This window comes from Mustela putorius, unplaced genomic scaffold, assembly GCF_011764305.1.
Source record: "Mustela putorius furo isolate JIRA1106 unplaced genomic scaffold, ASM1176430v1.1 tig00003899_pilon_pilon_pilon, whole genome shotgun sequence".
Taxonomy (NCBI): domain Eukaryota; kingdom Metazoa; phylum Chordata; class Mammalia; order Carnivora; family Mustelidae; genus Mustela; species Mustela putorius.
The window spans coordinates 19,796,969-19,818,887 of record NW_025422048.1 but is presented as its reverse complement, the minus strand read 5'-3'; the positions used below and the strand labels follow the sequence as shown (position 1 = coordinate 19,818,887).

At 37.5% G+C, this 21,919-nt stretch overlaps 1 protein-coding gene across 10 annotated transcripts in view; it reads left to right on the top strand.

Annotated features, from left to right (window-relative positions):
* Nucleotides 1-725: 725 nt before the first annotated feature.
* SLC25A14 (solute carrier family 25 member 14) overlaps nucleotides 726-21,919 on the top strand; it is a 59,692-nt gene continuing 38,498 nt past the window's right edge. For 7 of the 10 annotated variants that reach the window (XR_006602987.1, XR_006602986.1, XR_006602988.1 and 4 more), the window contains exons 1-7: nucleotides 726-835; nucleotides 932-1,085; nucleotides 6,388-6,481; nucleotides 7,778-7,925; nucleotides 10,815-10,909; nucleotides 12,360-12,445; nucleotides 15,887-15,982. Coding sequence is in view for 7 of the 10 variants with exons in the window: in XM_045068117.1 (XP_044924052.1) it covers nucleotides 954-1,085; nucleotides 6,388-6,481; nucleotides 7,778-7,925; nucleotides 10,815-10,909; nucleotides 12,360-12,445; nucleotides 15,887-15,982 (651 nt within the window). In the remaining 3 variants the exon portion in view is untranslated. Of the gene's footprint in view, nucleotides 836-931; nucleotides 1,086-1,215; nucleotides 1,463-6,387; nucleotides 6,482-7,777; nucleotides 7,926-10,814; nucleotides 10,910-12,359; nucleotides 12,446-15,886; nucleotides 15,983-21,919 lie in introns of those variants that run through there. The other 3 variants (XM_045068119.1, XM_045068123.1, XM_045068121.1) reach the window with 2 other exon arrangements.

Genomic DNA, 21,919 nt, shown 5'->3' with positions numbered 1-21,919 from the left:
CAGAACAAAGTACTCCAAATATTTATTAATTCAACAATAATTTAGGGTCATTGCCTTGCATTGACCCACTTTTACTTATACTCAGTACGAGTACTGTGTTATTTCATATTCTCGCGTGATTATGGAACCTTCGCGTCTCACGTGATTATGGAACCTTCACGTGAGTGGCTTAAAAATCAAATGTAGCCCATTGGTCAGCAGAATTACCCAGAGTGCTTTGCAAACATTCCTTCCGGTCCCCAGGTGCTGGAGCCAGAAAGTGGACGTCGGGCTTGCCCGTCATTTTCTGGCTGATTGTGAGGTATGGATTTATTTGGACTCCCCCGTTAGCTTTTCTACTCTTTAGATTCGTGATCTCTAAGTTTTTACGGTCTTCGTTTCCAACCTGTTTTTTCTTCCCCCGTGTGCTTTGAGTACAGGGCCCGAGTCTGATTCCTCAGCCCCAAATACCTGGCGCCCATTCGCTGCCACGGTTTACTTGATCTTCATTTTCTTTCCGCCTTCGAGCACCTCATTAAATACCATTCACTCCTTTCCCTCGTTTTCCTACTTTTAAGTCCTCTGCCCCGCCCCCTCACTTTCCCTCCTTTTTCGTACTTTGCGCGCAGGCGTCCCGCTCCACCCATTCACTACGTATGCCCCGCCCTTCGCGTCATTCTGAGGTTGGCTGGCGGCTAGCTTCTTAAGCCCCGCCCCTTTCCTAGCCCTCTTACGCACGTGGTGGGTGGTGACAAGGTAACCAGGCGACATCTCTGCCCCCGACTGGCGAGTATGTGAGCTGCAGAACCTGCCAAATTCTCACGCCTTAGCTCTCTATCCCTACACCTCCCAAAAGGTGGCCGTTTTTGTGTCTTTGCATCCGAAGTCGGCTCGACTTCCCCATTAAGACCCCTTGTCGTTCCCACCTCTCATTTTGCGCCTTCTTTTTTAGGCTTTGAGGAGGTGGTGTTGGAATGCCTGTGCCACCGTTGCCGGGGCGACGACTTGGTTACTTCCGTTGGTCTCAATGCTTCCGGGTTGGCATTGCGGTGGCGTTTCCGACTGTGGGAGCCTCGGCTTCCCAGTCGTCCGATGAGCCCGAGCAGGTGAGGGGGAGCTCCTGGACTTCCAGGCAGGGGAGCGGGGCTGGGCCGCGCCAGGCCGCGCGGGGCCGGGCTGGCCTGGTTCCCGGCCTGGGAGGGGCTTAACGGTCCTTTGATCTCTCTCTCCCCTCAGCTGAGTCCCTTCCCTGTCTTTCACTCTTCTGGCATCGGTGGTTTTACTTCTTCGATTGAACCCTGCTTCCTCGACCCCCTTGGGAGGCCGCCTTCTTCAGGCGCCTCCCCTCTCTCCACGAACTCGCTCTGACAGCCGAGGAACTGGCAAGATCCTGCTACCCAGAGGGTGAATGGGTATCTTTCCTGGAATAATCCTAATTTTTCTAAGGGTGAAGTTTGCAACGGCGGCCGTGATTATAAGCGGAGTAAGCAAACACCTCCATTGTGTTAGTGTGAGGGATGCTGTTAAAAGATGCTCCCCTTCAGTTTCTACCCCCTGCCACTCCTTGAGGTCAAGGCATTGAAGGCATCTATTAAAATGCAGTTCAGCTAACTAATGGGGATGACAGCCATTATCAGCATGAATTAGATTCTCAGACAAGGTAACGGCAGGGACGTTTGTAATTCTCTGTTGGTGTTTTCTTGGTTTTTCCAGGCTAAGTATGCTTGGAGTTATTTTGAACTCTTGTCTTCATTCTCTACATCATCAAGTTCCTTTGTGTTTTCATTTTAGAAGTTTATCTCTAACCTTATTGCCAACAAACATGTTGTCTGCTTTTACTTTGTCTGCTTTACTTCATACCGTCCTAAGCAAGTTTCCTTGCCTCTCTCATTTGTAATCCACTGCTTGCTGCAGCCCTAGTAGCCTAACTAAAATGTGGATATCCTCATGTCCCATCCCTGTTCAAAAGTTTATAGTACCCCCCTCACCATTTTGGTTTTAATGTTTTCAGTTGTAACCTTTCCCTTACCGTACTTCTTGTCTGATAATTGTTTCAATCTATTAAGGGAATTCTCTGTTCCCATTAGGTTCCCCTCTTCCTTCTCAGAGCAAACTATACTGATGTCTGCCTCAAAATGCTGTGGTTTTTCCATATTTGTGTCTCTGTTCATCCTGTTTTCCTCCTCCACCCTCCCTTACCTACACCTATACCTGATTCTACCTGCACTCTGGGAAGGCCCATTTTAATCCTCACCTCCAGAAGCTTTTCATATTATTCAGGCGCATGCTGATTGTCTCCTTTTCCAAATTCCTGCTCTTGTAGTTTGTACTATATAATTTAGTACTTATTTTTTCTCCAATGAACTACTTTGATTTCTTCTGCCAGACTATAAGCTCTTGAAAGGCAAGTGCTATATTTCGTACAACTTTATCCTCACCCCAGTGTCCTTGATTACCCAGGAAAGATAGATTGAATGATAGATACTGTCCCATGTTAGAACATATGTTTATTTTTTTAACATGACGTTTATGCCCATAGCATGTTGCAGGTTTGGGCATTTAGTATGCCTTCGATAAATATTTGCTTTTCTCTCCATTATTACCTCCCAAGCCTGAGAATCTGAAATGCCCACTCTTTTTTAAAAGAGAAGGTGAGAAAAGTACCCAGATTTATCTGATCAGATATTTGGAATAGCATAGTGCTATGCAACTTGTGTTCTAAGACATTCTTCTCACTCTAAGCCGTCAGATTTTCCTTAGACTTCAGAACACATGTTTGCATTTTAAAGACATTTTTCATTGGCTGCTTTATGTGATGAATATTTAAAGTAGTATATTTCTGTTTTAAGACAGATGTGACTTCTTTCCTTTTACCCATATCTGGGGATAGCCCCCAGAAGTAAAAATCATTTTTAGCATGCTTGGCGTCTTTCGTACAAGTAATTCTCTACAAAAAGGCAAGGGAAGAGAATTAGAGAATCTCTGAGGATGAATAAAAACAAGATGTTGTGTACAAAGTATGTAGCATTGCTCAGGTCTAGCAAGTTAACTTTCTAATTTGTCACATAATCTTTTACATACACATTGCCTACATAGATAAAGGACATTTCACTAGAATCAACCAAGTATTTACCCAATTCTGTGCAAGACTTATGAAAAGTACTCTGAGACATGGTGTTTGCCTTCAGGGATCTTACCTAGTTAAGAGAGAAAATAACATGGGGCAACTAGAAGAGAAACCTCATCCTGTGTGCCTGAAATTAAAATATAGAAGGGAGAAAATGAAGGTTCAAAAAACATTGTACAACTGTGGAATAGATATAACATGACATGCATGCATGTATATGACCTTATGTAAAAGACTTAGAGGTTTTAGCTGACATTTTAACGATTTCAGTAGTGTGATATGGCCTCCGCAGAAGTGACTGCAATTTTCAGCTGTAGTACATGACATACAATATAGTGAATTATGTGGATGTTTACACTGAGAAAGATAAGATGTAGGAGAACATGATAGCTGTCTTGCTGTCTTTAAATACTTGAAGAACCCCAATAGGGAAAAAGAATAGTTTAATATTACCTCCCCAAATGGGTGAAAACTAGAGGAAAGCAGACTTTTGGCTCAGTATGAGGAAAGAATGTCTAAAACAGACCTAATTAAAGCTATAAAGGACTTTTTCGTAACAAGATTCTTTCCTAACATGGAGGAAAAGGTATTTTACTGACAGATGGGGGAGTGGTAGCAGTGTTGAATTTGGCCAGTGGTCTCTAGACTTTTGGATTTCATGGACCAATAATATTTAAGTGAAAGTGTGGGGGAGGAGGCACAAATTAAGGTAGGTAGTCTTATTTTGCTAAGAAGAATACTAAAAAATCAACTACCAACTGCATTTCATACAGGAAAGGTGATTTTAAAAAAATCCCCAGGAGGAAGAACATGGTTTCCTAATATATAGTCCTTTAAATTAAACACATTTGGCTGAAGAAAAAAGCACTATGTTCTCTTATTTTATTCATTTCACTTCAATTGTGAAAACTTCATTAAGGAACCACTGGGCTGACTGATATAAAATTCTGTTCCCTACTATGGCTCTGCCCCTGCCTTTAACTGATTTCTTGTTTTTCCCTGAACCCTGAGAACATCCTCCTTAATGAAAGTCTGGATAGCAGGTAGTAAAGTTCTGATAGAGGCTTTCTCTGTAATGAGATGAGTGGAAAGAAACTGTAAAATGAAAGCTTTCAGAGAGAAGCATAGCGGCCATTTGAAATGCTTGACTATTTTGGTAAATCTCTAAATTGCCGGGTTGGGGGAATGCCCTCTCCATTGACTAAGAGGGAATATGCCCTGGTCCTTGCTTTTCCGTGCTTACCCTCTCACCATGTGTCACGTCTTACTATCAATTGTAATAAAATGTGCTCATAACTAAAAATGTTAATGAAATAATATTTAGTACTTAAGACTCATTCAGACTGAAGCTGGTGTTTGAAGTGCCTAGTCCTACTTTGCTTTTTAGAATTTCTTTCAACCTTTCCTCCAAAAAAGCTATCCATTCCAGACTCTGTATATCAGATGGACTGGCTGATCACACTATGCTTAAAGGAAGTGTCCATAATTATTTTTGTGGCCTCTTACTAAAATACTTGTCTGTGTGTTTACTGTCTTCTTTGGGAAGTTGTTCATGTGTGCTTATTTACAGAGCTTTCCTTTTGTGGAAATAAAGCAAACCTTGTCTTTCCTATAAAGAGACTGTGACTCAATGGTGCTGACCTCAGATTGGGCAGTGGGGGTGGTGGGCAGCAAGTAATATCTGTTAAAATATAAATTTGAGTACTTTTCAAATAGTAATGATAATAGCTAATAGTTGAACTAGAGGGTGCCTGGCTGGCTCAGTTGGAAAACATGCGACCCTTGATCTTGGAATTGTGAGTTCAAACCCATGTTGGGTGTAGAGATTGCTAAAAAAAAAAAAAAAAAAAAAAAAAAAAAAGAAATAAACTTAAAAAAATAATATTTGCATTGGGTGCCAGGTACTTTTCTAGTTATTTTACATGTATCACTTAATTTTCACAACAACCCTATAAGATAGTGTTTATTATCATCCCCATTTTATGGTTCAGAAAACACAGGCATGGAGTAGTTAAGTGACTTGGTCACAGAGCTAGTAAGTAGTAGTGTCAGGATTTGAACCTAGGAAGTCTGACTTCTGAGTCTTTATTCCTGACCATAAAGCACTTGAGGATGTATTTGAAATTCAGTAGCATACATACTATGAAGTTCTGGGAAAGGAATAATTTAAAAGAAATCTCAGAGTCCATCTTAAAAGAGATTACTTCCAGCTCGACCAGGATTTAGTAGGTGATGCATGGAACAGTAGTAGATCTTAAAGTGTGGAAGCACCAGCATTATTTGGAAATTTGCATATTCTCAGACCAAACTCAGGGCACTAATCAGAAAATCTGAGGGTGAGGCCCAACACTCTATGTTTTAATTCACCTTCTAGATCATCTTGGTGCACCTTAAATTTGAAAACCACTGTTCTAAAGGGCAGAGCTATGGAAAAAAAGATCCAAGAGAGAAATAGCAGAGAGTGGCAGGAAAAACAAAAATGGAAAGATTGAAGATGACAGGTGTAATGGGGGTGGGATGGGGAAGAACGAAAGGGAGCTGGGAGTAGAAATACATTATTAAGGAGTTTGAACATCAAAGAAAAACAGTATTTGAATGTATGTGCTTTAAAAGGCCAGGGAAAAAGAAATTTACTAGATGGGTGTATGTTAAATATCAGAGAGAAGAGAGACATTCATACTGTTTTCATTCTTCTGGGAACCAGAAGGAAGATGAAAAAGTACTTAGTCAGCTTGGGCTTTGAGGGGAGAAATTGTGTATAGCTAGAAGTAGTTAGATGAACTAAAACCCTGACGTTTAGTGGAGAGATGAGAGGGCTAAGAACGTGAGAGGGGAGTGGTGTCAGCCTTTGCTTTGCACCTATTCAAGGTAACAGAATACCATGAACTGCTTTTATGAGATGCCTTAGCCTATATAGTTTGAACACCAGGTTCCTTCACTTGTAATTCTCTAGTTGAATGTTTAACTTGGTTGCACTGGATGGACTAAAAACTCTTCTTTGGGTGGGGACATGGATAAAATTAAAGAAACTGGAGAGAATGAAGGGCGCAAGTTGATCTTTGTGGGAATTGCACGCCTACCCATACAGAGTGGCAGTAAAGAACACATTCGTGATCATCCAGCACATAAAACAGGATTCCTCATTTTGTTTCATTCCACTTGGTAGGGTTTTTCCTCTACATCTGTTTTATTTGTCAATTTTGCTGGTATAAATAATGTGATCAGACACTAACAAATGCTCCTCACTCTTGTGCCCTGTTCTGATCTGTGTTTATTTTTAGCACCAGAAAAGTACCACTGTAAGCCATGAGATGTCTGGTCTGAATTGGAAACCCTTTGTATATGGCGGCCTTGCCTCTATTGTTGCTGAGTTTGGTAAGAATGTGAAAACTGACAAATCTGCTTCTATGGTATAGATGGTAGCTTATGGTGACAGTTATTTTTGGTGAAAACTAGGGAAAAAGTGAAAAGAAGCTTATTATATTTGTTTTAAAAACTATCATCTTTAAGCCATCAAGTAATATTTTCTGAGAAAGTACTACAAATGGTATGGTGAATGAAATTAAGAAAAGTTGAACTTAAGAAGCTCTCTTGATAATTTAATGATTTGTTTATTTTCTCTAGACTTAAGTAATATGAAAAGATAAAGGGAGTTAGTTAATACAGGGGTTTCTGCTATATTTTTGTACTAATGGTCTTTCCTTAATGCTAAGTTGTTTGTAACTTTCTTAGTATTCAAAGTTCTTTTTTCAAACCTCTGTTAGATTTTGGAAGAAAATTGACTAATAAAATCAAACTAGATTCTTTGCTATTTGATTTTAATTTTGAAATATCTATAGATTGTATTTTCTCATTTTATAAATTTTCTCTCTTAAACTATTCTTAAGTCACTCTAATCCATTAATCTTTGTTGACTTCCTTGACAAATACTGTGTTGGTGCAATATCAAGTTCATCAGTGACCAGAGCTACATAATCACCTTGTTAGTTCTAGACTTCTAAATATTCCCTGGAACATATTTTGTCAACATAATCACCACTTCTGTATGTTGATTTACTGAAAGAAGTTGGTTAAAGAAATTTCCTAAGCACTGTGCTGGATTAGTCCCAACTTACCTGGAACCAAGATGAGTAGACCAAATAGGACTTTGCCTTATCTTTCATAATACTAAGGAACTATTTGTTTCTTGTAAACAAAAAAAAAGAAGAAAAAAACCACAAAACTTTCTAATAGTATATAAGGGTGCCTGGAACAGCAGTCCCATTTTTTCTTACCTTCGTTGTGAAAATTTGGGGAGATTTTATGAAGGAGAAGTAGAGAGATGAGATGGTGGGCAGAGGAAGAGACAAATGCCAAATTGTATGTTACAGAAGAATAAAACATCATTTAAATTATTTTGTATTTATAGTATATTAGGATCATCTTAAAGCAATTTATCGTATCATAGTTTCAGTTATACTGTGGGTCAGTCCTACTGCCTAGATACAGTACGGTGTATTTCACTTTACCACATACAGCTCTTCTGACAGTGGTACTCCTAGCAGAGATACACCCATTGTGTTATAAGGAGGACTTTGTCTTGTGTTTTAAAATTGTCATTGATTTAAATTCGGCCAAAATTTTAACTGTGAGTCTTTGGAAAACCTTATAAATCAGTGTGTTCCTTTATAGGAACGTTCCCTGTGGACCTGACCAAAACACGACTTCAAGTTCAAGGCCAAAGCATTGATGTTCGCTTTAAAGAGATAAAATACCGGGGAATGTTTCATGCCTTGTTCCGCATCTATAAAGAAGAAGGTGTATTGGCTCTGTATTCTGGGTGAGAGTGGATTCTTTCCTTCATGAAGGGAAATACTTTTTAAGAAGCCATTTATTTCAGCTGTCTGATAGTGTGTGCTCTTCATATTCACCATACCACTTTGTAATTCAATATTGACATGCCAGTTTATATTTCACTTGCTTATAGGTCTTGAGCTTTGGATTTTGTGTTCATCTGGCTTTAAGTGATATGTTTTAAAATGGATATCTCATTGCAGCATTGGCTTTCTCCTGTTTTCCTGAGAGTCATCGATAGCCACTGTGAATAGCAGCTCCAGTTCACTGTATACATTTCTGTAATATTCTTCCGGAGTTGCCAAATACTCAGTTCTTTAAAAATTTTCCTCTGTAAATAAATACTATTCTGGCAGGTTAAACATGAAATGCAGAATGAGAGAGAGGGAGACCCATCTATCTGTCAACTTTTAATTAGCTGTAGGTTTGTGGTTTTCTCTGTTATCTGCTGAATTTCCTAGGTCACTCCTGCATTCAGGTTACTAGTTTATTGCTCAGAGAATGGACATCAATTTTATTATTAACCTGTGTTAGACAGTTTTAAAAGAGAATTTTCTTAGGGAAAAAAATCAAGTAATACATCCTGAAGCTAGTGAATCATGGATCAACTGTTTCACCTTGTTCTTTAATCAGCATGGAAGATCACAAGATTATTTTTTCCTAATAGCAAGCAATAATGTTAGAAATATGCATATTTAGTCATCATTTTAAAAATCAGAACCATCCAAGCTGCTGTCGTCTTTCTATTTATAACTACCAAAGTGTAGTTCTGCAATTTGGAAGAATCTCAAAGGAGGTATGAGTGAGAATGTCTTCAGTTTATAAGCAGAACTTAAATAGGGTGAAATCTTGGCTCTGGTACCTCCTTGATAGATTAAAGATTTATCTACAACTGTGAGGAAGTAAGGCTGATTTTTTAAAAAAATAACCTCCATGGGCACCTAGGTAGCTCGGTGGGTGAAAGCCTCTCCCTTCAGCTCAGGTCATGATCTCAGGGTCCTAGGATCGAGGCCCACATTGGGGCTCTCTGCTTGGTGGGAGCCTGTTCCCCCGCCCCCACCTGCCTCTCTGCCTACTTGTGATCTCTGTAAAATAAAAAAAAATCTTTTATAAAACCTCTGTGAGGGGGTTGGGGAGGGGATAGGGTACCTGGATGATGAACATTAAAGAGGGCACGTGACGTATTGAGGACTGGTTATTATATAACACCGATGAATCACTGAACTATACCTCTGAAACAACTAATATACTGTGTGTTAATTAATTGAATTTAAATTAAAAAAGAATTTAATAAAAATAAATGGTACCATATAACCCCCCAAAAAATAAATTTAAAAAAATCTCCATGAGGTGAATAATGGTGTATACTTCTATTTCTACACTGCTAGATTTGGTTTGCTAATATTTTGATAAGGATTTTTGCATCCAAATATCTGAGAGATACTGACAGTTTTTCTGTTTTTGTATTTTTTGTCTGGTTTTGGTATCAGGGTAATACTAACCTCATAAAATGAATTTGGAACAATGAATACTGTTACGCTGAAAAGAAATTTTAAAAAAATGAATTGGGAAACATTCTCTTTTTTTTCTGGAAAGATTGTGTAAGACTGGTGTTGATTTTTTTAAAAAGATTTTATTTATTTATTTTATAGAGAGATAGCAAGAGAGGGAATACAAGCAGGGGGAGAGAGAGAGTGAGAAGCAGGCATCCCACTGAGCAGGGAGCCTGATGCAGGGCTTGATCCCAGGACCCTGAGTCAAAGGCAGACACTTAACGACTGAGCCACCCAGGAGCCCCTGGTGTTGATTTTTTAAATGCTTGGTAGAATTCCTCAGTGAAATTATCTGGGCCTGGAGATTTCCTTTTTGGGAACTTATGAATTATGAATTAAAATGTTTTAATGGATATGAGACTATTCAGTTTATCTATTTCATCTTTATTGATGATTCCCGTATTTTTATCTATTTCATTTTGAGTTTTGGTAGTTTGTAGTTTTTGAGGAATTAGTCCATTTCTTCCGAGTTGTTGGAATTCATGAGCATAAAGTCGTTTATATCATTACCTTATTATCCTTTTAATGGCTGCAGAATTTATAGTACTGTCCATTTCATTCCCGATATTGATTTTTTCAAAAGAGCTTTTTGTTTTATTGATATTTCTCTCTTTTTCTGTTTTTAATTTTATTAATTTATGCTCTTTATTATTTCCTCCCATTCTGCTTGGTTTGGGTTTACTTTGCTCTTCTTTTTCTAATTTCTTGAGTTAGGGACTTAGATTATTGATTTGAGACTCTTTCTTTCTCTCTCTCTCTTTATCTATTCTTTTCTTCTTCTTCTTCTTTGGTGGGCAGCAGAGTTTATTGAGTGATAGTAAAATGATGGCACAAATCTAAAGAGGGGAGGGACCCCAGAGGTTGCCCAAGACTTTCCCTCGTTTCTAATGTAAGCATTTTGTGCCATAAATTTCCCTCTCAGCACTGCTTTGGCTGTATCTTACATATTTTAATAGGTTGAATTTTCATTTTTGTTTAGTTCTATGTTTTAAAATTTCCTTTGAGAGTTCTTATGAACCATGGATTGTTTAGAAATGTGTTGGTTTGAGCATTTTCCTTATTGATTTCTAGCTTAATTCTGTTACGGTCGGAGAGCATACTCTATTTGACTTCACTTCTTTTAAATTTGTTGAGGTTTGTTTTATAATCCAAATGTGCTCTCTCAGTGAATGTTCCATGGGTGCTTGAAAAAAAATGCATATTCTGATGTAGTTGGGTGGAATGAGGTGAGTAATGGAAATGAGTAAACTGTCTAGTTATGTATAATCTACGTATGTACATGTTGAGTATAATTGATTTTTTCTTACTTTCTTTTTTGGCAGAATTGCCCCTGCCTTACTAAGACAGGCATCATATGGCACCATTAAAATTGGCATTTACCAAAGCTTGAAGAGATTATTTGTAGAACGTTTAGAAGGTCAGTATAGACTCATTCTCTTGTGGGGTAATACTCAGAGGAATTATTGAAATCATGCTTACTGAGAAGCATGCGTCATGGGATGCCTGAGAGTGGGTGACAGTTATTGTAAGGACAAAGCAAGCTCTAATTGATTTGGGATTAATCCTTGCAGAGGTGATAGATGGGTTAGAGAAACCTTCTCTTTAAGCTTTTCCCTTTTCGTATCAAAGAAAAAAAAAAGGCTTCTGCTCATCACAGAAGGAACATGGGTAAGTTTGTCCAGAAAATTAATGCTGTCCTCATCAACAAAAGAACTTTAGCTATAAGCCATTCTCTAGCTGCCCATTTTGATAAGCTTTTATTAGATTGAGGAATTTTAGACTATTCTAGATTCTGTTGTACCTGCGGCCACCTTACCCACATTCAGCATTGTCATGTCTCTAAATGGGCTGCTGCAGCTTTTCCAGCTTGATACCATGCTGAATGGTATTTTCTCACAGGCCTAGGCTTTTGCATAGTTGAGGATAGCTGGAGAGACTTTTGATTAGTAATGTCCTTTGAATTACTTTATTGTCCTAAATTGACTTTTTCTGGAGCCTCTTTGAGGATTCTGAAGGGTTCGCTTCCTAAAATAATTTCCTTTCACAGATGCTTCACTTGGGTTTACCTAGTTTCTATTTGTAGGCTCTTCATGGTAAGGAGGCATGGTGAAGATAGAATTTTCATTTTAGAACATTATGCTCTGTGGTTTCTTTTTTTTCCCCTTTTGGCTGAGCAGATTTAGTTTCAAATGACTTTTTCATATATGTCTACAGAATCTTCTTTAAATAAATAGAAGCTAGTAGATATCAAAGCCAGTCAAAATTAATATTTAGGTAATTTTTTTCTGTTAACATGTAAGTTTTTATTTTTTTAACATTTGGTTCCTAAGTCTTTAGAGTTGATGAGTCTCCAGAAAAAGACAAAAGAATTTTCTTTAGGTATTTGAAATGATTGAAGAAGAAATACTACATTCTGAATTTATGTGGGTTACTGGCAGTTGCTGTGTATAGAATAATAGGACATGTTCCAGTGTCTTTTAGAAACACTTTTTAAAAAAAATAATGATTTATGTTTCAGTACTGATTTGGGATCTAGAATTTTTTAAAGATTTTATTTATTTATTTCACAGAGAACACAAGCAGGGGGAGCAAGGGAGGGAGAAGCAGGCTCCCTACTGAGCAGAGAGCCTGATGTGGGGCTTGAGCCCCAGACCCTGGGATCATGACCTGAGCTGAAGGCAGATGCTTAACTGACTGAGCTACCCAGGCACTCTGGGATCTAGAAATATTTGAGTTTCTTTAGTTTCGTAAGCTTTGCAGTTCATTTCTTACAGTCATTTATCTGCTTGGGATTCCTTTCGTCTGATAGATGAGTACTCTGTTCTTCAAAACTGGTACTTGGTACAAACTTTTTTTCCTTTTTACAGATGAAACTCTTCTAATTAATATGATCTGTGGGGTAGTGTCAGGAGTGATATCTTCCACTATAGCCAATCCCACTGATGTACTAAAGGTAAGAAAGGGCTGGTAGCATTAGATGTATACCAAGTGTTATGGAAAGAGCATGAACTTTGAGTCAGATTTGGGTTTAGGGCTCCACTCTGTCACTGCTGTAAAACCTTGGGCAAATAACTGCTTTAAGCCTTGGTTTCCTCATTTGTAAGTAATTACTGCATAAGGTTGTTTAGGATTAGAGATAATATATGTGAACTGCCTATCATACTTGGTAGATAGTAGGTGCTCAGTAAATAGTAGTCAATTCATTATGATATGCATTAATCCATTGGTCTTTAGAGTATGTAAACCCTTATAAGATTGTTTCCAAGGGCGATGCAATTTTAAGGCAATCAGTTTCCAGATCCCTTACTTCCATTTTCTTCTTCTAAAATTGATATGAAAATTTTTGTTTTTAATAGTTCTTTCTCCACTTTACAAAAGAAAGGCAAATTCTCCACCCATTTCAAATCTTAGTATGGTATATTGAGCTGTGGTATAATCTGGGGTACCAGACAAAGGGATAAATCAAATTGGAGGAGCCTCCTTTAATGGCTAATTGAGGTACCTTAGTCTGTAATGCATCTGTCTTTTCTTGTCTTACCTATATTTCCATTAAGGGTGAGATTTGGCTTTAAAATGGTATATTTTGGTCTGTGCTGGGATTATTTTGAATTCAGAACTAGAATAGCATAGGTTAATGGTATTGATTTTTAAAAATATAATTCAATTTCTTTCAGATTTTTTCTTTTACGATGATGATGTTGTTGTTGTTATGTTAGTCACCATACAGTCCGTCATTAGTTTTTGATGTAGTGTTCCAAGATTCGTTGTTTACATATAACACCCAATGCTCCATGCAGTATGTGACCTCCTTTCAGATTTTATCAAAACACAAGATGAAACATTTAATAATATTAGTACTCATTTTATCTCATGGTACACATTTTCTACATAGTTAATAACTTACTTAAATTTATGATTAATTAAAAGCACTAAATATATGATTATAATGTCTGAGAGGATCCTAAGTTTCTGACATTTATTTTAGCGGGCATGTGAGAAAAGAGGACATGTGCTGTATTTATTCGAAACCATAGGTGACTAGGTTAGTGAAAGAGAGATCTATTGCAATTCAGAGAATTTTAAGAACCGAGAGAGTGACTTGAAACACAGCACACATGAAAGAAACCAGTGATGGTTGATGGGGCAAAGATATGGAATGATCTTTCTGGGTTAAACTGAGAGTAATGTAGCTACAGAATTTTTATATCACTTTAGATGTACAGAGCAAGTATTTATGAAGAGAACTGATTGTATCCTAAAAGTGCACAACATTTGCAATATAATTACACTTGACCTTTTCAAGAACAATAATACTTAACTCCCTAAAGCTTCTTTTCTTATCTATCTGGATCCTTGATTTAATCACCTAAATGATTTGCTTTAATTTCCTGTCCCTCTGACTTGCCTGGTATGATTATTACCATTGACCAATGCTATAATCTCCCTTTTCCTTTCTTATATCTTGATAGGGCTGAGGGTGCTGGGGATGGAGAGAATCACAAACTTAGATGGTGACAGTACCAGTATAGGATCTATAATCACAGCTGAGCTGTTCAGTCCTCTCACATATCCTTGGGCAACTCTTTCTCTGATATATTATGTGTCACTTCCTTGCCTTTGTTTATGTATCTCTCTTTCTGACTGTAATGTCTTTTTCCCCTTTGTGAATTTATCCTTCAAGTCTGCTCAGGAACAGGGACCGGACTAGGATGAGACAAGTGAGGTATTCCCCTGGGATACAAAATGGAAGGGGACACAAAAAACTCAGTAATCAAGAGAAATAACATTTTATGCAATATTTTTCAAAAACTAAAGTGAATGCAAACTTCTCATGATGAATAAAATACCAATATTTGGTATAATTCATCTCACCTCACCTGAATCTCATCCTTTTGGATCCTATCTTTAGTTAACTACAGTTTAATATTTGGTTCATTGTGGGTTTTGTGCATAAATTTTCATGTTTTGAAATATTGTATTATTATTTGTCCAGATTACTGAGGTTTTTTTGAGTGCCCCTCCTACATTTTGTGCCAGAGGAAAGTGCCATACCTTACCATAGTCCAGGTCCTGCTCAGGAATCACCTCCTTCACGAAGTCTCCTTTTAGGATATTTGTAGTTTCCATTTTAATTGAATTTAGGTTTTTATTTCAAAACTCTTAGTAGCAATTGACTTTCCACATAAAAACATGCTGTTTCATGATTTCCCAAAGACATTTTTTAAAACCTAGAGTTGCACATCATGAAAATCAGGCCCACATTAGGGCCACTAGTATTTACTGACTTACTACTATGATTTTATGTGTGCAGTCTGTTGGAAATTGTACCAAATCTTTCAGGGATTTTTAATGTTAGCTTTATTTTCTTGCACCTCTCAAAGACTACTTTGCAGAATACAGTGATCATGGCTTTTACAAATAGAATTCAATTTAAAGTCTTGTAAGCATGAAATTATATCTTAAAACCTTTTTGCTATTAATAATTACATAATGTGTGTTCAATGTAGAAAAAAGTGGAAGGCAGGAGAAAAACACAAACGAAGAAAATGTCCACTTGTCTTGTTACTCAGACTTAAACCACTATCTGCATTTGGGTGTGTTTATGTTCATCCAGTCTCTTTGCTGTGCATATTTTTAAGTTTATGTCATATTTTTTATTTATTTTATTTTATTTTTTTTTAAAGATTTTATTTATTTATTTGTCAGAGAGAGAGTGAGTGAGAGCGAGCATAGGCAGACAGAGTGGAAGGCAGAGTCAGAGGGAGAAGCAGGCTCCTTGCGGAGGGCAAGGAGCCCGATGTGGGACTCGATCCCAGGACGCTGGGATCATGACCTGAGCCGAAGGCAGCTGCTTAACCAACTGAGCCACCCAGGCGTCCAAGTTTATGTCATATTTTTTAAAGATTTTATTTTTTTAAAAGATTTTATTTATTTATTTGAGAGAGAGAGAGCCCAAGCAGGGGAACAGCATAGGGAGAAGGAGAAATAGGATCCCTGTTGGGGCTTTATCTCAGGACCCTGGGATCATGACCTGAGCCAAAGGCAGAGGCTTTAACCCACTGAGCCACCCAGGTGCCCCATAAACTGTTATCATTTTAAATGAATTATTTTCTGCCCACATTGGAGTACTTGTTCTTTCTTTCCCGCAAATTTTCTTTCAACTCCAGAATTGATGGACTTAGTATAAGGAATGTGAGGCTGATGAAAATAATTTTTATAAATTATATTTTGACACAAATTACATTTTTAAAATATGTAGTTTGTTATTAGTTTCATCATAATAGCAGGATAATATTTTTGATAATTCCCAAATTCTGTTTTCTTTATTTTAAATGTGTGTAACATCTCATTTTGGTCTCTGTTAAAACAGAGAATAAGAATCTTCTTATTTTAGATTCGAATGCAAGCTCAGGGGAGCTTGTTCCAAGGCAGCATGATTGGCAGCTTCATCGATATATACCAACAAGAAGGTACCAGGGGTCTGTGGAGGGTGAGTACTCTTTTCCTGGTATTGTTTTATGCTCATTTTCTATACTTTGCAAAGAATACTTCTTATATAAAGCAATAAAATTATGAATTGTCATCTACACTGTTTAAGATTCATGGTAACCCAGAAGATATCACCAATGAATCACATCACCAATGAAAGGACCAAAACTTACCTTACCAGTTGTCTTTATTTTTGCTTAGTGTTTGGGGGTTGTGTGAGAAAAGGTTATTATATTATTTGAGGTAGTCCTTTGGTTTGTTCAAATTCACAGTGAATTTAGTTCTTAAATATATATTTTGCTAGTTTTGTACTATCACAGCATTATATGTTTATGATAGTCTCTGCTTACCCAAAACAACTTTTTTTAACCTTATAAAATAAAAATAGCACTGTAAAACTTTCAGGTCTATAAAAGAGAAAAAAAATCGAGTAGTCTTACTATCTAGAGTAATTACTGTTAACATTTTGTCATATTATCTTCCAGTCTTTTATCTCTACTCCTTTTTTATTGTTGTTCCTATAACTTTTTATCTTATTTTAATCACCTAGCATTGTAATACTAAGTAAGAGTCCTAGTAGAATATGCAGAGGGAAGTAGAATGGGAAATCCATTAATAGGCTATTAAAGAAGAAAGCTTTGTTTTTTTTTCTTCCTTTATATTTTCCCTCAACTTCCTATAAAAATTTTCAGATATAGAAGAATTGAAAGAACAGAACATACCCAGATTGAATGACTGTTACAGTCTGACTGTATTTTCTTTATCTGTGTGTATGTGTATACACAGTAAACACACATATTTGTGTGTTTTGGCGGGGAATTTGCTAAACTATTTGAAAGGAAGTTTCCCACATCATGGTACTCTACTAAATAGTTCATTATGCATCTCCTAAGAATGAGGACATTTTCCTGCATAGTAATACATAATAACTATATCATTATCACACCTAAGAAAATTAACAAGTCCCTAATACCTAACACCCAGTTTATATTCACATTTCCCTTATTGATGATACCAGGCCAAGTTTCTTTACAGAATATTTCCCCTGTATTTCCTGCAAACTGGAAGTTAGGTCTGTTGGCTTGATTAGATTCATGTTAAACATTTTGCTAAGAAAACTTCATAGGTGACACTCTATGTTTCATATTTCATCACAGAAAGAAGCCCGTGTTAGGTTGTCCCACAATTAATGATGCTGAATTTGATTACTTGGTAAGATAATGTCCACCACATCTTACCATCATAAAAGATAAGTTTTTCCTTTTTGTAATTTAGTGGATAATTTGATGACATTCTAGCAACATGCATATATCCTATTATTTAATAGCGTTTCACCTAATGCTCTTAGCATCCATCCATTAATGATCCGTGAGGTTTCTTTTTGATAACAGGGTGCACGTTTTTGATTAGTCTAATTTAAAAAACCAGAAAATGGACCTAACTAGAAATTTTTCATAAACTAATGCTAAGGGAAAGACAAACAGCAATAAATACAACAGGGAGATTTTGTCAGGGCAATATAGCTACTTTGTTTTTAATTAAAATTTTTAATTGTGGTAAAATACACGTAACATAAAACTTACCATCTTAACCATTTTTAAGTATACTGCTCAGCAGTGTTAAGTACATTTACATTGTTGGTCAGCCAGTCTCTGGAACTCTTTTCATCTTGTAAAATGTGAACTCCATACCCATTAAACAACTACTCCCCCTTTCCCCCTACCCCTAGCGACCATCCTTCTATCTTTACGAATTTGGCTTTTCTGGGTACCTCATGTAAGTGGAATCATACAGTATTTGTGTTTTTTGTTACTAACTTATTTTACTTAGTGTAATGTCCTCCAGCTTCATTCTTGTTGTCACATGTATCAGAATATCCTTCCTTTTTTAAGGCTGAATAATCTTCCATTGTATGTATATGCCACATTTTATTTATCCATTCATCTGTTAATGGACAAGTTGATTGTTTCTGTATCATGGCTCCTGTGAATTATGCTACTCTGAATGTGGGTATGCAGATATCTCTTCGAGACTCTGATTTCAGTTCTTTTTATATATGCCCAGAAGTGGGATTGCTGGATCATATGGTAATTCTGTGTTTAATATTTTGAGGAATGGAGCATAGCAACTTTTATGATCTAGGCTGCTTACCTCATCCAGGTACATAAGATAAAGAAGTGAAGTACATTGTATTATGTGTTCTTTTGACACAGACACATAGTATTTGCATATTAAAATACAGGAATATTTTTTTCATTTCAACAAGGAAATAGGTTTGCCAAACACATGGTCTTCTTTATTAGTGTTTTATTTTTCTGTTTTGATTTTCACATGGGTAGGTACTGGAAAAATTTTATTTTCTAACTCCATTGTAAGAAATAATAGCACAAAAATAGAGCCACCACAGCAATAAATACAACATGTATTTGCAATTGCACTACTGGGTATTTACCCCAAAGATACAGATATAGTGAAAAGAAGGGCCACATGTTGGGGTGCCTGTGTGGCTCAGTGGGTCAGGTCATGATCCCAGGGTCCTGGGAACAAGCCCCACATCGGGCTGTCTGCTCAGCAGGGAGCCTGCTTCCTCCTCTCTCTCGTGATCTCTGTCTACCAAATAAATAAAATCTTTGAAAAAAAAAGAAGGGTCACATGTATCCCAATGTTCATAGCAGCAATGTCCACAATAGCCAAGATGTGGAAGGAGCCAAGATGCTCTTCAATAGACGAATGGATAAAGAAGATGTGGTCCATATATACAATGGAATATTATTCAGTCATCAGGAAGGATGAATACCCACCATTTGCATTGATATGGATGGAACTGGAGGAGATTATGCTGAGTGAAATAAGTTAAGCAGAGAAAGATAGTTATCATATGGTTTCACTTATATGTGGAAGATAAGAGCATGGAGGACATTAGAAGAAGGAAGTGAAAAATGAAGGGAGGGAATCAGAGGGGAAGACAAACCATGAGAGACTATGAACTACAGAAAACAAACAAGGTTTCAGAGGAGAGGGGGCTGGTGGGATGGGTGAGCCCAGTGATGGGTATTAAGGAGGGCACATGTTGCATGGGGCACTGGGCACAGTGAATCAAAAACTAATGATGTACTGTATGATGACTAACATAACATAAAAAAAAGAAATAACAGCCCAAATGCAGTAATGAGGTGTAACTGGCACTTATATCAGAGTTGGAGAGACTGTAGAGAGTGATGGTAACTCTGGTGAGCTGGAGATCCCCTACCCTGTTCATAGCTGTCACGCATGATGGGAATCCTGTGTGGCCACATTTTCTGGGCTTTTAAGAGAAGCTGGAAATCTTCATTCCTATGTGAAGTATCCTTTTTTTATACGTTGACAGCTAATTCAGTCTTCTCGAAGTACTATGTAGGCCACACACAACATGTCTGTGGCCTGAATTTGGCCCATGGGCTCCTGTTTGGGGCCTTAACTATTCAGCAGAGTTGTCTTCTGTGAAGATCATCTTCTGACACAGTTGAACAGGTGGAAGGGTCAGAGAGAGAGACACTGTTGGGCCAGCCAGCCTGATCAGCAGAGTCAGACGTCTCCTGGTAATAGCATAGCTATATCACTCTATCACTTCCATTTTGTAATTGAGTTTGGCAATTTATAGATGATTGAGCATTTTAATATAACAGGTATCCAAGAAAGCAGTTGTCTCTGTGGTGTGTTATTTTCTATTTTAAATAACATTTAGTCAGTTATAAAAATAAAGCATTCATTGTGAATACTATAAGAAAGGCCTAAAAACAAATATTAACTTATCTGTTACCCTAATTCCAGATAAAGAAAAATATTTTTGTGTATTTCCTTCGAATCCTTTATAAAAATTTGGTGTTTTGCATATATCCTTTCCCTCAAAGTGAGAATAATACTATATGTCTTGCCTTCTTTAATGTTATCAGCATTTTCTTGTGTCATTAATATTCTTCAAAAATGTTGACTTTTAGTGTTCTAGGAGCCCTGTGTTGTAATATGACTTGTGATAGGGGTATTCTGCTAGTGAGTGAAAGACTTGTAAGGAAGTACCCCTTTGCCTTCCCTTCTCCCTGGCTGCATTATACCTTTGCTCTCATCCTGGTGTGTCTTTTCTGCACATCATAAAATTCTGTAAATTAAACTTAGAAGCTCTCCTCTTGCCCCTGACTTTTGGTTCATGGTCTTATTTTTTTTTTTTAAGATTTTATTTATTTATTTGACAGAGAGAAATCACAAGTAGATGGAGGGGCAGGCAGAGAGAAAGAGAGGGAAGCAGGCTCCCTGCTGAGCACAGAGCCCGATGCGGGACTCGATCCCAGGACCCTGAGATCGTGACCTGAGCCGAAGGCAGTGGCTTAACCCACTGAGCCACCCAGGCGCCCCTGGTCTTATTTTTTTTAATAACATCTTTATTGAGAAAATTTGCATACCATAAAATTCACTATCTTGAAGTATTTAATTTTTAAAGATTTATTTATTTATTTTGGAGAGCAAGGTGCATGTACATGCAAGAGAGCAAGCAAGAGTGTGTGAGCATGTGAGCAGGGGGAGGGGCAGAGGGAGAAGGAGAGAGAATCCTAAACAGACTCTTCACTGAGCAGGAAGCCAGACACAGGGCTTGATTTCATGGCCCTGAGATCATGACCTGAGCTGCAATCCAGCTGGACATTCAACTAAGCTAGCAAGGTACCCCTTGAAGTGTGTAATTTAATGGTTTTTAGTTGATTCACAGACTTGTCCAACCATCACCAATGTGTAAGTTTAGAACATTTTCATCACCACTAAAAGAAAACCCATATTCATCAATAATCACTGCCATGTCCCCCAACCCTCTCAGCCCTGGACAACCACTAACCAACCTACTTTCTGTTTCTCTAGATTTGCCATTTCTGACATTTCATATACATAGAATCATAAAATATATGGCATTTGTGATTGACTTCTTTCATTTAGCATACTGTTTTCAAGTTTCAACAGTGTTTTACCATTTATCAGTACTTCGTTTCTTTTTTATGGCTGAATAATAATTGGTGTGAAACTGCTGAGTCACATAGTAATTCTGTATTTGACTCCTTGAGGAATTCTCAAAGTGTTTTCCAGTGGCTGCCCTCATGTTACATTTCCACCAGCAGTGTATAAGTGTTTCGGTTTCTCCACATCCTCACCAGTACCTTTTTCAATTATTATTATTATAGATATCCTACTGGTGTGTAGTAGTATGTCATTGTGATTTTGATTTGCCTTTTCTAATGATTGATGATGTTGAACATCTTTTATTATGCTTATTGTCCATTTGTGTATCTTCTTTGGGGCCATGTCTATTTAGATATTTTGCCCTTTTAAAAATTGGGTTGTTTGTCTTTTTATTGTTGTGTTGTAAGAGTTCTTTATACATTCTGTCTGCTAGTTCCTTATCAGATATATGACTTGCAAATATTTTCTCCCATTGTGTGGGCTGTCTTTTCACTTTCTTAGTGATATCCTTTGAATCACAAAAGTGTTTAATTGTGATGAAGTCCAGTTTATTTTCATTTCTTTTGTTACTTGTGCTTGGGGTGTCATATCAATGATTTTATTTTATTTCATTATTTTAAAGATTTTATTTGTTTGACAGAGAGAGATATAGCCAGAGAGGAAACACAAGCAGGGGGAGTGGGAGAGAGAGCAGCAGGCCTCCTGCTCAGCAGAGAGCCCAATACAGGGCTCGATCCCAGCACCCTGGGACCATGACCTGAGCCGAAGGCAGATGCTTAACGACTGAGCCACCCAGGTGCCCCAGTGATTTTATTTTTAGTACAATAAGTGAATTGGGTTTTTTTTTTTAAAGATTGTTATTTATTTGACAGAGATCACAAGTGGGCTGAGAGGCAGGCAGAGAGAGAGAGAGGAGGAGGCAGGCTCCCTGCTGAGCAGAGAGCCCGATGTGGGGCTC